At 38.3% G+C, this 17,149-nt stretch overlaps 1 protein-coding gene across 5 annotated transcripts in view; it reads right to left on the reverse strand.

Annotated features, from left to right (window-relative positions):
- The window catches only part of sbf1 (SET binding factor 1), a 91,222-nt gene that overhangs the window by 33,366 nt on the left and 40,707 nt on the right, over positions 1 to 17,149 (reverse strand). For 2 of the 5 annotated variants that reach the window (XM_041780369.1, XM_041780366.1), the window contains exons 2-7: positions 15,447 to 15,532; positions 14,807 to 14,944; positions 14,546 to 14,674; positions 12,236 to 12,346; positions 9,495 to 9,572; positions 2,286 to 2,315 (exon numbers count right to left, since the gene is read on the reverse strand). In XM_041780369.1, coding sequence (XP_041636303.1) covers positions 2,286 to 2,315; positions 9,495 to 9,572; positions 12,236 to 12,346; positions 14,546 to 14,674; positions 14,807 to 14,944; positions 15,447 to 15,532 — 572 coding nt within the window. The remainder of the gene's footprint in view (positions 1 to 2,285; positions 2,316 to 9,494; positions 9,573 to 12,235; positions 12,347 to 14,545; positions 14,675 to 14,806; positions 14,945 to 15,446; positions 15,533 to 17,149) is intronic. The other 3 variants (XM_041780370.1, XM_041780367.1, XM_041780371.1) reach the window with 3 other exon arrangements.

Here is a 17,149-nt window from a genome sequence, read left to right on the forward strand (position 1 = left end):
ACATGTTTGTATATTTTTCAGTGTCTGACTTAAAATTTAGAGGATTTGCTCAGAAATTTAAGGTGTTTTCATGGGAAATTTCTTTATAAATAATGGAGGAAATAAATTAAGATAAAGTCCAACATTTTAGGGAATCTGAAAAAATTTAAGTAAAAAAGGAGTGTTTGATCTGGAGTGATTTGCTCAGAAATGATATTTGATGTTATGATATTTATGCAAAAAAAGTTTGGAAATGTTTAATGGAATTTGGGGGGATTTTCATGGAAAATTTGAGAAATTTGATACAAATCAAAATTTTAGACTTTTTTTTTTTTTTAGAAACTTTGATTGAAACATTTGGGAAACATTTGGAGGAATTTGCCCACAAATTTGAAGTGTTTTCGGAGGAAATTGGGGAATTGCTTTGTGCATGCTCTGAAATTTGATTGGAAACTTTTGGGGAGGGAATATCTTTGGACACATTCCAATTTTTTCACAATAAATTTCTGGGAATTTGTGTAGAAATTTTCCAAGGTATTTTAGGGAAATTTATTGTAAATTCTTTGGAAACTGAGTGTAGAATTTTGAGGAATTTTCATAGAATTTTTGGTGAAAATAACAATTAAAATTTTAAGTTTGTTTTAGAAGTTTTCACTGGAACATTTGGGAAATATTTTTGAAAGTTTGGTTTTTATTTGATAAAAAAATGTTAAAGAATTTTCACTGATATTTTTGGAAATGTCTTGAAAATTCTGGGTAGTTTGGAGGGGATTTTTATGTTTTGGTAATCTCTAGTAATTTTGAAGGAAATGTTCCAAGACCTCCAGATGTTTTAGTTGAAATTTTGATCATACTTGGCCTTAATAACTTATTGTGGTCCATCATCAGAAAAATGGCAGCAACACTTTTAAACATTTTAAAAACATATTCCTTATGAAAGTGACTTCCTTTAAGTAAAGAAATAATAATTTTGTTTTGTGTTAGAATTATCAGATCCAACTTATCCCAAATAAGTGGGAAAATATAAGAATGCATTACAAACAAAGGCACATGTCAAGATGTTTTTCCATATAGAATTGATTTTAAGTTATTTTACTGGTTATAAGACTTTAACTGACTTCCAACTCTCATAAATCACAGATTCTCTTTCACTTTAGGCTCCAGTCAGATCATCTATGTCCTTGAATACTTTCATTCAATGGCGAGATGGCTAATAAATTAAAGATCTATCTTTAATCTACTTTATCCTCTTTTGGAGTGATTAAGTCAGTAGCAACAGCAGAATAAGCTGTTGGCATTGGCAGAGAAGATCTGGCAAATTTTCATGGGCACAACCCACATACTCAGCTCTGCTGCTCATCCCCCAAATGCATCTTCTGTGAAAATATGGCACTATTTAAAAGGAAAATATACAAGCTTTCCAACAGTTTAGATATGTTTGCCATGAAGCATTGTTAGAACAAGGAAATAATCAACCAACCAAAAACAAAATTCCTTTTTTTTGTGCTAAGTGGAAAATATAGAGAATAAATATGTAATCCTTGTGCGAATCTATCATTTTTTTCTTCTGTGACAAATGTCCATCACCAATATCAGTGTTGGGGATACATTTAGGGCAAAAATAAGAATCCACATCTTTTTATTTCACAATTTTGTGTTCTTAAAATTTATAAATAAATAAATAACCAAACATATGGCATATTTTGAAGAACACCTGACAGGCTTCAAGCAATCCTGAGACCCTCTCAGCCTATGAAGAAGACTTTTAAAGTATGTTAACAAGTCTTAATGGGTCTGCAATCCTTTTCTGAAAAAGAGCTTCGTTAGAAAGTCATTAAAATCTAAAGAGTCAGCAATGCTTTGTGCACCAGGCTAGCTATGGCGGAAATGTGCAGTGTTGTTTTTCATGCTCTCTACAGCAGCAGCCATCAACCACGAGAGAGCTGTTAGCAACTCAATACAGTGATCCAACATCTGATGCATTATACACTCTGTGTATAACAGATTTTGCTTGTTCTACTATGACCCTGCTGGAATAATAATTAACAAACAGTGATTAAACTACACCTTTTGATAATTTGTTAACACTTCACTTCTTTAAGCATTAGATATGTGACTACAAGATTTGTACTTCATGTGCAGCAAATGATCAGATGTTGGCCACACATTGAGTCTGTTTGAAAGCATCTGGATTGGTTCTTCAGTCACAGAGAGAGTGCATGGATTAGCTGAAGGAAACTGGTGGAGAAAAAGAAGCTGAGAAAACTCAGAGCTGATTGGCTGAGAATGAAGTCGGGCTGGCGTACCAAACTCTCCTCTCTCTCCTCCTGGCCCGGCTACACAAGCAGAGACACAGAAAAACACCCCACAGGATAAGACACAGGTTAGAAACAACAGCAGTTAGGGCACCCAATGCCCACACATGACAACAACATGAGGGTAATGACTGAGCACAAACATTTAAGCTGCATAAATGAAAACATGAGGAACTGTAGGATGAAGGCTGTGAATAAACATGAGCATTACAGATGACAGACACATGTGCAAAACAAAGGAGAAGCATTGTTCAGGATTCTGCAGCACAATAACAGCAACACATGATTTATAATGTCTTTTTCTTGCTGACAGAAATCAAGAAACACAAAGGGACAAAAGTACAAATATAGAAGAGTATTTGTCAGATCTTAACGCAATAATTGGGGATGAAATAAGCATGTGCAATCATTTTATTAAAGTGAAATGGTGAGCTGTGGCACATTCAAATTTCACTTTCAATATAACCTTCCAGAGAGTTGGAAAAAATACATCTAAATTCTATAATCTGTCTGTCTTGATTTGCATGCCACACTGTTTCTCCAAGTGCCCTCGATACCTCTCAGGAGACTCCTAGGGTGTACTGGTTTGAAACTGGTGCAATAAAAAAGGAATAAATAAGTACAGGTTTTCTGCAAAATCCAATATTGTTGTGCCTTTCGCTTCAGTTTGCCTTTCCTTCCCGTCCCATCCCCCATTGCGTCACTTTCCCTGTAAAACACGCTCGCTCGCTCCACCACAATGCTGAGGAGACGGCCACCACTCTCAGACAGAGGCGGACTTTACCATTAGGCAAAGGAAGACATAATTAACTCATCCCTTGTCTCCTGCAAAGCCCTATTCTGGCCATCTGATATTTAAAGTCCCTGTAAACTGATAAAAAAAATTCCTTATTTTAGGTTTGTTGTATGACAGGCCACTGTGTTCTGAACCCCCAGGCCAAATTTCACAAAAAACATCTCTAAGTTTATAAAATTAAGCTTCAAAATTGTAAATCACAAGGCAGTAAAATCTGCTCTGGGATGGTCAGTTGAATGAGCTGAAGCCACGCCCACTCACAAGAATTACCATCCTCTCAGACTGCTTTTGATCAGAGCCCAGCTGCCTGGCTCTGTGCCAGAGCAGACAGATGTTGGGGATTAAATTTACTGTTTTCTGGCACAAATTTCTCCATTATGATACTTTAATGACCTGTAGGCGACCGTGGCTGATAGATTTGGGAATTTTTTTGCACAGTGAACAAACACACAACATGTAGCTTGCTGTTAACTCTCGATAAAGGCAATGACACCGGCTTTCAACAGACTCTACTGAGTATAACTGCTCTGTGGTTTTACAACGTTGCAGTGTTGAGAGGGTGGAGTGATTCCTCATAAAAAATGGTGACGTCAGAGGCCCTGATTTTTATCCAGCTCAAATAAAACCAGGAAAAGAAGAAGGTGAACAAATTTCAAATGGTTTAAATTAAAAAAAAAAAATCAGTCACACGTAGATCCAAGTGTTTTCACATGTTTCACAGCAACTTTATTCCAGCACATCAAGTGTGTTAAGACACAAATTTTGGATTTTACTTTAGGGGGACTTGAGGTGGTAAACAAACTGATAAAAAGCCAGAAATATTGAGTAATCTTTAATCATAAATATATTCATGTAGATATTAGGGCTGAACGACTTGTGTAAATAATCTAACTCTGATTTTTTTCCCCCAAGACTGCAATTACGATTTAATATGTAAATATTCTAAGGTTCCTCATCCTATATTTTTTTAACTAAAGACAAGAAATAAATTATTCTATATTATAACCTAAACCATATTAGATATAATACACTGGGGCAAAATTGTGATTATTTTGGCTTATATTGCAAATTTAATATCAATTGCCATAACAATGAGGATGACCATTTTTATGTCAATCTTGCTTTAAAAAACAAAACATATTTATTTGTAAAGCAGGGATTTTTATCCTTAAAAAAAATTGAATTTTTATAATGCATAATGTGCATAAAATCTCTGCTGCAAAAAAATAATAAATCTGGTATTCTGACACATCAAGTTAAAGAAATATTGTAACTTTTGCGATTTGTAATTGCAGCAGGCCATATTGTGATTTAGTATAATCTGGGATTAATTGCACTGCACTTATAGACATGTTATTAAATGGTTACTTTTTGAGAGGTTTTGGACGGCAAAAAATGACTAAAAAAAATCCAACATGGACCATGGACTATTTTCTATGAGTAAATATTCATTTCTTATTTGTCACTGAAAACATTCAAACTTCGTTAGTCATTTGGTTTCCAGATCTCCAATTTAAAGTCTCTGAATTGACATTTTCAAATCCACTTGGACATGTCTATACAAAAACATTGTTAAACAGTCACTTTTGGTTCATTTAACATCAAATTTAAACTCACGTTTGTGTAGGCATTACGTTTTAGGCTGAAATAACTACATTAATCACAACATAGTTATTTTCAGGCAAGAATAAAAATTGAGATTTTATTTCAGCTAGTTATTTGGAAAAAGACCACTTTTTACCTAAACATGTACTGAAAAAAAGCCACAGTTCGGCTTTTCCTACACCACATGACTAACTTTTACAGGTAGCCAATCTGACACTGCTATCAGTTCCTGTAACAATCTCATGTTTTCAGCCTCAAACTCAATGTTATGGTAAAGAGGAAAAGAGAAAGCACAAATGTGTCTTATCATGTGAGCAATAAAGTTCCAATAACTGACTAATGCAACTTTTCAAGGCAGGGATTTCCCTCAGGTGTAACTCGTCGTGTGTGACTGTTAAATATCAACTGGAGCAGCTGGCTGTGTGACAGAGCATGTCAGGAAACAGGGTTGTAATACCCTCTGTCACTTATGTTTGTTTAAGAGACAGAAATATGACGTTCCTGTAAAAGTTCGATCACTAACGACAGTAAGAGGAGAGCTTATCTTTCCTATGATCTAATCAGGATTCATCACACTATCACACAGGTCAAAGGTCAGGGCTCATGTTCTGATTCACAATGCTGGTTAAGGAGATTTTATGGGAAAGGATGCAAAAATACTTGAGTTTACTGTCACTTCCTAAACACAAGGCTGCACTGCAGCTTCACTTCAGTGATCCATCATCTCTGCCATCAGGCCAACAGCCTGCAGTTCACTTCACATCAGGGTTGTGTAAACTAGTCTGATGAATAAGTGGAGTTTTGTAACGACCCGCAGGTCGACCTGTTCCTGCAGACACTTCTAGAAAAAAAATCTTTCACAAGAGCTGCTGCAGCACACAGAAGCGACACAGAGTACAGATCATTTTAGAACAATAATGTGGACAGTTTGCTCTCGTTGGTAAGTCTGCTCCTAAAGTTACAAAGGAGACCTCAAATCCTCCTGAGAGACTCCCACTCATGAGCAATTCATGTAAATGTAGCTCAAACATTGTGACGTGTTAGTCTCAGCCTTAGGAAGAGCATTTGGTTGCAGGGTTGGAAATTAACTTTCACTTTTGCCACTTTGGGTGGTGGATTCAAAATGTTTTTGATCATAAAGTTGGTAAAAACAACCAGAAAATGGGGCTCAATGTGTGCTGTTTACTGTTACAAAAACACTCTGTTATGTTACTTTTATATTCCTGCACTAGTGGCAGTAAAGCTGAGCAAATTCACCAGACACTGCTCAAAAATACCAGCATTTGGCTGGTGGTGGGTGCTAATTTCCCACTCTTTTTGGTTAAAAGAATCACTAAGAATACATGCTATTAGATGGCTAAGTCGCAACATGATGTTGACCTGACATAAATGTGAGATGTTTTGGGAAAAGAGGGATGATTTTGGAAAATACTGATATCTAATCTCTACAAATTAAAGTATCTCTAATACAGATGTTTGCCCATATATTGTCAACTATTTTTAATTAAAGGAAAGAAGAAGGTTAATATGATACAATAAATTATTTAAATGAGGCTTCATCTTTATGGCAAAGAGTGATATTTTTAAAACGTCGGTTTTCTGTACACACCAGGCAGAAGCTACATGCTCAGCAAACACACTATCCAGAAAGAGAGAGGCTGACAGAGACTAAAGGATTTTTCAAGAGGGCTGGAGTAAGGACTGTATTTTATCTAATTTGATGTTAACAAGTTCCAAAGATTTTATCAGAGCTGAAGAATTTAACCAACTCTCAGCCCCACTGTGACCTCTCATCCTAGAGCCCGGTCCTGTCTGTATTTCTGACCACAAACAGCTGCTCTCTAGATTACACTTTCATACTCTGTATGTATTAGACACCGTCAAATATGCTGACAATTGTAACCAAAACTCCACGTTTTCTCATTTTTATGACTTATTTAAATCAAATCCATCTGATATCACCATCAGGGATAAGAGGACAGAGGCCCATGCTTGCAGTTTTTGTCTCCTGCATGTGAAAATGCTCAAGCTACAAGTGATGATGTTGCCATCACAGATCTGAACCTGCATTCAGAAAAGAATAAAAGACAAAAATGCTGAGTTTACCGTGCCTGTTTACATCAGAGCTGTAGAGCCTGATCATGTCTGTACTACAGATATGTGCAATGATATAGAACATTTAATATGCAACCAATCATTATGCATTGTGATGATAAACTAAAAAGAATCAAGTCATTTTCAGAATATCTACATGACCCCTGTGAAGATGTACAGCCCTGGCATTAAGTTAAATGTTGAATGAACTTCCCACTCCTGGTTAAAATACATTAAAAAAAACAGTCCAAAATAGACACTGCGTAAGTTCAGAGGACTGTCTATTTTTAATGTGTTCCAGTGATGTAGCAGAGCTGATTCTAGTGTCACGTTGCTGGAGTTTTCCTCTTCTGGGCTGAGTTTGAACAGACAGACTCTTTGCTAACCACAGACACTCAATGAGGCTGACTGATTAGTCCTGTGTGATTTAACAGCTACAGGAATGTGTGTTGGCTTGTGTTGCTCCTTTCTAAGTGGCCTGTGCTCCTCTCCAGTCGAAGGAACGGAACTGTTTGTGCTTGGCTTCAAAGAAACAGGACAAACTCATTTGTTAAAGCCTGGAGGATCTGCATGCATACACATAAAGGTGTTTGTTTAGTTAAAGTAAACTGCAGACATTAAAAGAGCGATTATTTAGCTGCTGTAATGCAAGTTTGTGTTCCAATGTGTGTGAAAGAAGAGCTGCACTCAGGCTCTGTTGTTTTGCTCTGTATGTGTGTTAATACAGATTAGATCTGATTCTGTCATTCAGACGCTGCGCTGCCCAGTAGGAAGCCATCTGCCGTCCCATATGGTCACCTAACAACTGAACTACAACCTGCACAGCAACCGGTGGACGTGTGCGTGTCCTAAATGGTTCATAAACATCATGTGAGAGATCACTGAGCCTCATTCACCAACATCTTCCTGAGATTTGTTCAAAGGAAGTGATATAGCCCACTAATCATACATGGATATTTTTTAGCTTAATTGTGATGTTTCTTGATATTTTCTTTAGTTAAAATATAACAAATGGTTGTCACAAAACCAGACCTACAAGCTCTTACATGACTCTAGTGTAACCTGTTTGACACCACAGCAACAAAAACAGGAGGTGATCAACAATGGGAAATTTTACAAAAATTGCAGGCAAACTCCTGCAAACTGTCTTAACTGCACATAATCATCACAGGGACGCCTGCCAGTGATGAGCTGCAGTAGTCAACTCAAGAGGCTGTAGCAGGAGCTGCGTCTGTCAGGTAGGGTCTGATCCTCTTGATGTTATAGAGGGTAAATTGGCAAAGCCGAGCAATCGAGGCCACATGAACCTTAAGGGTAAGCTGGTCATCAATCATCAAACCCAGATTCCAGGCAGGCTTAGGGCCAATCCCATTTCTACCCCTTAGCCCTTCCTCTTCATCTACCCCTTCCCCTTGCCTCTTGAAAGAGTGGTAAGGGATTGGGGTGAAAACCTATTCTTAAGAAACAAGACACCACTTGATTGCAGTTCACCATCACATATTGCAGATAAACAGCACGTCATCAGAAGTGACAATAAAGCTTCAACCATCTCGTTCATACTATGGATTTCCGTGTTGATCTTCTCCATCTATTTATACAGTTAACAGCCCTGGTTTACACGTGTACATACACAATACAAGAAACTCCCAAGTAACTAAAGACTGAGTATCTGAGAAAACACAACTGTTGTATTTTCTCTAGTCAATACTGAAAATATTTACAGTTGTGCGCCTCCTACTTAGTCCGTTGTGCCATTTCACAAGCGAACGCAGTGCATGGTGGGAAATTCATCATACCCCTGGGTTTCAAGTGTGGTCCTGGAAAATCTTTGTTTCACTGGCTATGTAGCCCTTGGCCCTTAGCCCTAGCCCTCAGTTCAAAAGAGAATTTCAACACCCCTTCACCCCTTCAAATGGGATTGACCCTTAGTGGTCTTAGGTTTATTTGATACAAGCTGGATATTGATGTGTGGTTGCATGGTGAATGACAATAAGCTCAGTCTTGGGACAATTTGAGCTGAGGGTGACGTTTATCTTTAGTCTTGTTTAGTCTCCGTATACTTTCATTCATCAGAGATTTTATCACCAAAGATGTTTCTTTAGCTGATCTTCGTCTAGACTTCCTCATGGAAAAAGGTTGCTGACTTACATATTTATAATCTATGCAACGTGTTCCAAATTATTATGCAAACTGGATTTTACTGTCATAAACATTCAATTTATTTTTACTCATGGATGGTATTGTACTCAGGGCTCTTTGGATCAATGAAATCAATCTCAAAAACTAATATATAATTGGGTATTTAAGGCCTCGATGTGCTAAAGATTGCTCTCTAGATTTTGTTCTGTATGTCAGAGTCCTCTTAAAAGCTGCAGCAGTGGGGTCAAAGAACATGTTTCTTCCTAAGAGTGGATGATGAATTAAGTCTATTTTTCTGAAACAATAAAAAAGCTTTGACAAATCAAGTTGATGTCAAAAAATATAAATAAACGTATGAAAGCATGAACCGTTTGATCACCAAACACATTAAAAAGCAGGTCAAAAAAGCCAAAGCATCATCAATCACAAATGATTTGAAATGACTGCAGAAAGAAAGAAAACACATTCCTTACAGAAAAAGGCAAACTGGGCTCTGTTTGATTAACAGAATCAATAACATCGAGCTGATCGTTGATTGGTGAAGCTTGCAGAAATGAGAGAGTTACCTGGAGACAGGCCAGCAGCCAGTCACAGGCCAGGACCTGAGGAACCATTTCTAAACTACAAACTGGGGATTCATTTATCTGTAACACAGAGGAACCAGTGTACAGTAGGGTGCACACAAACGACACACAAAAACATCTGGAAACCAAAGGACGAGAGATTAACTCGTGTGCATTTAGAGAAATTAGAAACTCCCTTCTGTTTGTGCACCAATTGTGATAAGTTATTTTTTTCTTTAATGCACAAAACACAGTTAAAAAGCAGAAAGAAGTCACTATTTTCCTCATGCGGCATGGCTTTAACAAAATATAAGAAATGTGATAAAAAAAGACATGAAAATTAAATAAAAAGCATCAAATGTCATGAGAAAAACTTAAAACTGCTTGCAATAACTGCCATCTTTTGACTTCAGAAATAAGGACAAAGGTTGGGCTTTCGGCCGAGTTATTTCAGTTATTCAGCAAGTAAACAAAGATAAACAAAAAACAGAAGCATGGTTCCAAGTGTGGAGATGTGGAGTCTAAAATATGATAAGTTATGTAACAGAAAACAAACATGTTTTCTTGGTTCGTCTGGTTATAAATAGAAGGGTAGATTTATTTCTGTCATGAAAAATATCACAAAAAGAAGTGGATGATTCAGTCCTATCGAACACAGAGAATTTTTTTTAGTAAAAATTGACTAAAAAAAGATGCTAAAAAATGTAACATTCTTGTAGGGAGTCTTACTCAGTTGATTACAAGATCTAGTGTTAGATTAAATCAGATCAAAAAGGAAAATTTTAACCCTCATGATTCTGCAGAAAGTTATACATCAGTGGCTCAATAATGCATGCACAAAGTAGGTCTGCATGTTGATGGCTTTTTGACACCTATAGCTCGTTTGCTCTGGTCTGTATTGTGGAGCAGGTACATTTATAGGGGTAGAAGTGGTAAAAGGCGTACAAATAGGTACATAAACATCAGCAATTCTTTTTCAAAACAAAAAAAAACAACATTGACAGTATTTTTGGCTAAACCTTAATACAGAAAGCAGACTTGTGAAGATCCAAAGTGATATCAAGCCCCGTATGAGCAGATCAATTACAGCTACAGAAGTGTGTTTACATTTCTCAGAGGCTGCACATAATGCTACATATCACACATGTGTAAGTGACATCTATGCCAAGCTCTACTTCTGCTCTGCTTTCTGTCTGGAGAAGCTTCCCTGCTGAGCGAGGAATGGGAAGACGTGAGGAGCATCGACTACCAGCAAAGACATGGAACAGCATAAAAATGAGGCTGGCTGCACACTTGATGATTTTTAAGCCTGGTTTTAGGCCAGTTGGGTTGCTGCACAGGCTGAGAGTCAGCAGACTGGGTAGTGTCATTAACAGGATGCTATACTGACTATGAAAAGTATTCATCCTCTGAGATGTTTTCCCCCTTTATTGATTTTATACATCAATCATAGTTAATATAACTAAGTTTTTTTCTTACAAGAGAGTGGCAAATAGAAAGCCACTGTTGAAAAAAAACTCATATTAAATCTCAATCAAAGTTGGCCAAAAGGCATGTGGAGGACTCCACGTTAAAGTGGAAGAAAGTTCTTTGGTCTGATGAGATCAAAATGAAGCTTTCTGGCCATCAGACAAGACGCTATGTACACAATCCCCACTGTGAAGCACAGTGGTAGCAACATCATGCTTTAGGGATGCTTTTCAGAAGCCAGCCCAGGTAGGCTTCTAAGGGTAGAGGGTAAAAAATGTGACGTAATATCAGAAAATCCTGGAGGACAAGCTTATTCAATCTGCAAGATATCTACGGCTTGGGAAGTTTAATTTTTGATACAGGGAATGCCACACAGAAATGGTTTAAGTAGCCAGGTCAAAGCCCAGACCTCAATTCAATAGAGAATTTGTGCTGGACTTGAAAAAAGTTGTTCACTCTCGATTCCCGAACCAGACAGAGCTTGAGCAGTTTTGCAAAGAAGAATGGAATAAAATTGCAGTGTCCAGATGTGCAAGCCTGAGCGAGACCTATCCACACAGACTCAGTGCTGTGATTGCAGCCAAATGTGAATCTAATAAATACTGACATCAAAGAGGTGAATATTCATGCAGTCACCTATTTTACATTACATATTTTTATTTAATTGACATTAACTTGTAGATATCTGTTTCCACTTTGACATTAAAGAATTTTTTTGTATTTTCTTTTGGTCAAAAAAGCAAACTTATATTTACCATAACTGATTTATAAAATCAATAAATGGTAAAAGGTCCAAGGGGGTGAATCCTTATCAAAGGCACTGTATGTATTTTAAAGCTCACAAATGTAAATACTATTCCTTTGCCTCAGCCAGTTTTTAGTCCATAATCTTTTCATTGTTTCTTGTTTTTCACTGAAACTATAAGACATGCCATGGCCAATCGTTGAAGACTTCTGCATGTTTGTTTTCCTTCTATAGCCACATTTGATCACGCAAGTTTCTATGGTGTGTCCTCTGTGAAATCATCATGTTACTGCTATGGTTACTATTAAAAATAAGTTGAAACAGTCCTTATTTCTGTGGTGTCCCGTGTTATAAAATTCTGTTAAATTCTAAAAATCATCTAGTGTGTAGCCAGCCTTAGTCTGAAGAACGGTGTCAACGATTAATGTTTCTATATACTTATGGTCTATGGTTTCTATATACTTATGGTCTATATACCTTTAACTCTGCAGGTGTCTTTGTGAGAAAAGGATTTAACTTCTTCAGTTACCTGTGAGCCTCCGGCGATGGGGATGACACATGTGAGGAGGTTTCCAATCACCGTTTCCAAAGGAACAGTGAGGCTATCGACATGGACGGTGTAGATCAGACCCAGACAGTTCTGCACAACAAAGTGAGAGAGAAGTGGACACAGAGATCAGACATAGCTCTGTACCATAAGCACAACACAACTAACTACATTTTAGATCAGTGGTTCTAAATTTGTGGGTTTGGACCCAAAATTTGCTCATGGAGCAGTTTTAATGGGTCACAAAGGAAAAAAAATGAGTGAAAAACCTATAATGGAGAATGCCTTTGGCAGACTTACATCCATATATTTTATTTCTGTTTTGCTTTGAAACTGAAAGATCTTGACTTTCCCATGTTAATGTTTTTGTAATGATGCATTTCTTTTAGGGCCCGACCGATTTATCGGCATGCCGTTTATAGTGTATCACAGATTAATCAACAGCGGCAGTGTAGCCGATATATTAACTTTTTGCTGCGCGGGTATTTTGTCTCTGTTCCTGTTGCTCTGTGTGTATCCCTGCTGAACTCAGCCCAAGCTTGGTCCTTCCCCCTCAAACACAGAGTTCAGCAGCAGCTCTCCCCCACTTAGTGTTGCCAACTTAGCAACTCTGTCGCTATATTAGCGAGTTTTCAGACCCCTCTAGCAACTCTTTCAAAGTCGAGTTTTAGAGACTCAGACGTGAAAGCACGTATCGTTGTTGCTCTTCTCAGTGAGCAGCGGCTGCTGCCACGGCTGCTTGTGTGTGCCGTGCGTGTCAGCTCGGGGTCGTGCCGGTGCTGCTTTCACACAGTTTTCTGCACGTTAGCCACATCTTCCTGTTCCCAAAGCCCTGTCCTTCTTCATAAGTTTTACCTCAATAAACCCCCCTAAAAGCGACTTGATTCAGTGTACAGAGGAAGTTTGTTGGGAACTATTCAAAATAAAAGCATTCTGTACAAATGGATGGAGTTTCTCTATAGAAATGCTAAACCGGGCTTTTACTTTGAAAAGCACAAACCAGAAAAGCATTTATACAGTGTTTATCTTTCCTGTGACATATTCTACCGGTGTGGAGACAGAATGTTTCACGAAAAGTAGATCTTTAGAGAACAACTTTATAAAATAGGCCCATTTAAGCTTGTGGCCTTCCTCAGAGTTATCAACAAACACATTGTAAACATATTCTATATGCATATTTGCCACAACAATGTAAATGTGGCTCTCCATTTATCATTTTCTTGTCTAATATTTTCCACAGTCACAATAAAAGACTGTTATAAAGCATTTTAACGTCGTCTAAGTTGCATCGTTGTGAAATAAACAAAGATAAATGCAGCTGTTAATTCACATGTCCACATTTGTGTTCATGTACAGTATATATCCTGTGTGTATCAATGTTCCTATTTCATGTATCGGCCAATATATTGGATATCGGCTTTTTTTTTAGCTACCAATATCGGTATCGGCCCAAAAAATCCCATATCGGTTGGGCTATAATTTCTTTAATCTGTTTAGTCCTGCCTCTTTGTTCAGTCATATCTCATTCTATCTAAAGTTCAAACTGCAACGTTTCTGTTGAATTAATTTAAGTGGTTACATCATGCATTAAAACTTCCTAATGTTAAATGGTTTTCATTTGAATGTCTAATGTATCTAATATGCACAGGATACTCATCACAAGACATGTCTGAATATTCAGAACAGGAGACTATTGTCTATAAAAATTTCTAAAAATTTTCTGTCATTACTGTGTTATTTTCTCAGTTTTAAATCCTTAGGGCCTGTGCCCATCGCTGGATTTTTTTGGGCTGACAGCGCTCAGGACCTCAATTCCACAATGCTCTCGCAAGCGTTAATTGTTGCTGTTACAACAAAATTGAATCCTGCTTTCCTCAACAGAATCCATAATGTTGTTATAAAATAGCTCTATGTGCTTCATATTTCTGTATTTTAATTAAATATCACACAGAAGACATGCAGATATAAAGGAATCCTATCCTGGCAGAGGCAGCAGCTGCAGACTTGAAAACTACCCTCTAAAAAATACAAGACGGATCAGTTTCTCTTTCGCTACTGTCAGAAGACCCGCCCTTTCTTGATTTTGATTGGCAAGTGAGGAAGAAGTGACACCAACGAGTGCAGTGATGTTCCAAAAACGCTCTTCTGCCCAGGCGCAGACCGCTGGGCTACAATGGTTTTGAATTAAAAACAAGCGCTGTAGACAGAGGCCCTTAATAATATGTGATGTGTACAGATGCAGAGATGGACAGAGAGAGGTCATATCTGTAGCTGTTGTCAGTTTTTCCGTACCCTGAACACCTCGGGGTAGTCCAGTCGGGACACCAGCACCAGGCTCTTTGGAGAGAAGACCTGAGCTGACTGGACAACAGCTGGCTCTTCATCCGCTTCATCTGCCTCGCTAGCTTCGGCCTTCTGCAGCTGAACACAGAAAGAAACGTATATTTAACTGCAGTTCAAGCTGATTTGAACAATAATAAAAAACAAAGAAGAAATAAAAAATATAATAAGGACATGTGAGTGTGTGGATGCTCTTGGTGATGTCTGTCTTACCTGTTGTCGGTCGAGTCCCTCCCAGAAGGTGAAGCAGGCGCAGTAGTGACGCTCCGAGTTGATGTCAGTCAAAACAGCTACAAAGAAGGAGGCGGGCTGCCGCTCAGGAACCAGCTGCCAACCGCTGGGCTGACAGAACTACAGAGGAGGAAGAGGAAATTAAAGAGGGAAAAACCAGTGGAGGTAAAGGGGGAAGGATGCACAGATTTCATGTTGATGCACAACGGCATGAGCAAGATATCTGACAGCAAAAGTTCTTACAACACCTCAGTAATCATAAGAAAATTGTGTTGCAGTTATTAGTGTTACAGTACTTGTAATGGACCAAAGCACACGCCAATGATTTGAAAACCTTTTTAGTCAAAATTCAGTTTCTTTTCAGACCATCAGGGTTAAATGATTTCATCAAAATTAATAAGTCTGAACAATAATGTGATTTCTTATGCCTATAAATAACTGAAGGCTTGAGGTAATAATACTCTGGGAATAAAACAAGAAGCTGTTTCTTTAAAAGCAGAGGATTCTTACTTTTCATCAGTCTTTTCATTAAACCATGGTAATATTCATAACATGTGATGAATCCCTCCTGTAAATCCTCTCATGTTTGCTTGCTTTAACATGTCTCTAAGTGTTAACTTACCAGCTCTATGCCTTGTGGGAACGGGCTGTCCTCCCAGTCTTTCTCAGGAAACCGTTGGAGAATGCGACCTTGACCTTCACCCTCCACTGCAGACAGACAGAGAGAGAGAGAGAGAGAGATGGGGGTCAGTCTGTGTTATTTACTCTGTTTGTTGTCTGTTTGTTTCTATAAATAAACCTCTTTAGGTGTTTTAAATCTATGTCAACACAATAATCAAACAAACTGCTTTGCCACACTGAACCGCTATGTTTTGAGAGACATGTTTGTGGTCATAGCGGGCAGATGTTCTCCAACAGCTCTCTGACCTGATTTCATTGACCTGATAAGTAATTTTAATGTGCACTAATTCAACATTTATGACAGCAATTTCATGCCCTTTTGAATTTTCAGAGCCCCCTAAAATGCTGAAAATGCTACATTTTGCACTTAAATTGCAATACACCTATTTTTAAACTTCTGCATCAAATCAATGTTATAGCAAAGCCATGACATAGCTATGCTGTCATGCAAACGGCATATAAGTGCCTTGGTGTGTCCACATCATGCTGCAATAATCAACCCTAAAGGTCAAACATTAAACCCTTCAAGACAAGTTTATATTGGCCTCAGAGGTCCCCAAAACATGCCTGTGAAGTTTGTTGCTGGAAAAAACACTCCAGTATTGGATTTTTGCACATCTAAATAAACCCTCTGTTTCAGCCCTGCGCAGAACAAGATTTTTTTTGTCTGTGGCTTTAAATGTTAATGAGCTGTCTGACTCCGCCCCTGCCAGGACATTGATGTGGCTTAATGGATGTGGCTCTCCTGATCCTTCTCTCAGCTGCCAGCTGAAAGGACGATCAAGTGAGGAGGGCAGAACTTTCCTCCGGGAGGGTCAATCAAACCTGGGGGCGGGGCTTACTCCCCACATGACATCATGAGGGAAAAATCTGAGGACGGCTTGTTTCAGCACACATTTTCTGAAAGGTGGTGGGGGGGGGGGGGGGGGGATTTTCTGATTTTGGGGCGAATTGTGGACTGGCCAGGGGCACATATTTTGTTAGAAAAGCCTGAAAAAATGTGCTTTGCATAATATGTTACCATTAACACCACTCGTCATTACAATCTTTATACCAGTTCCTGGCGCTGCTGCCACATATCCTACTCCTTTGTGAGTAGGAATCATGGCAAAAGCACCTCAGTTTTGTAAAGGATTCAGAGAAAAATCTGAAAAAGATGCCAAAAGGATAAACAGCACTGAGTACCTTTCCCATTTTTATGCTTTTCATTTGGAGTGGTAGGGTACCAAAATGAAGAATCTAAATCTGTGTTTTTATTGGTCTAGTACTGGTATGACACATGAAGCAAATACTCGGAACTATTTCTTGAGTGAACCACTGGGTGGAGTGACACAGTGCAGCAACCATGTCTGGAGTGTAGTTCTGGCTTTGCATTTAACTTTGAAACATCTCCGTCTCGTAATGTTCCATGATTGTTTCATAGCGTGGTGAATGTGCAGGTCACAACTTGTCCACCAGAGCGTTTTGGAGTTGTTGGATTGTGTATTGGATGAGTTTGATGAGGGAAAGCAAAAATTCCGTCTGCTAAAATAGCATTCGCGGTGCAGCTAGTCTAATGGTCCCCCCAGATCTAGAAACAGCTTGCATGGACAACTAAAGGAAATGGACCTATTACTAAGACTATAGGAATTATGGCAATGGGCG

This window comes from Cheilinus undulatus, linkage group 23, assembly GCF_018320785.1.
Source record: "Cheilinus undulatus linkage group 23, ASM1832078v1, whole genome shotgun sequence".
NCBI lineage: Eukaryota > Metazoa > Chordata > Actinopteri > Labriformes > Labridae > Cheilinus > Cheilinus undulatus.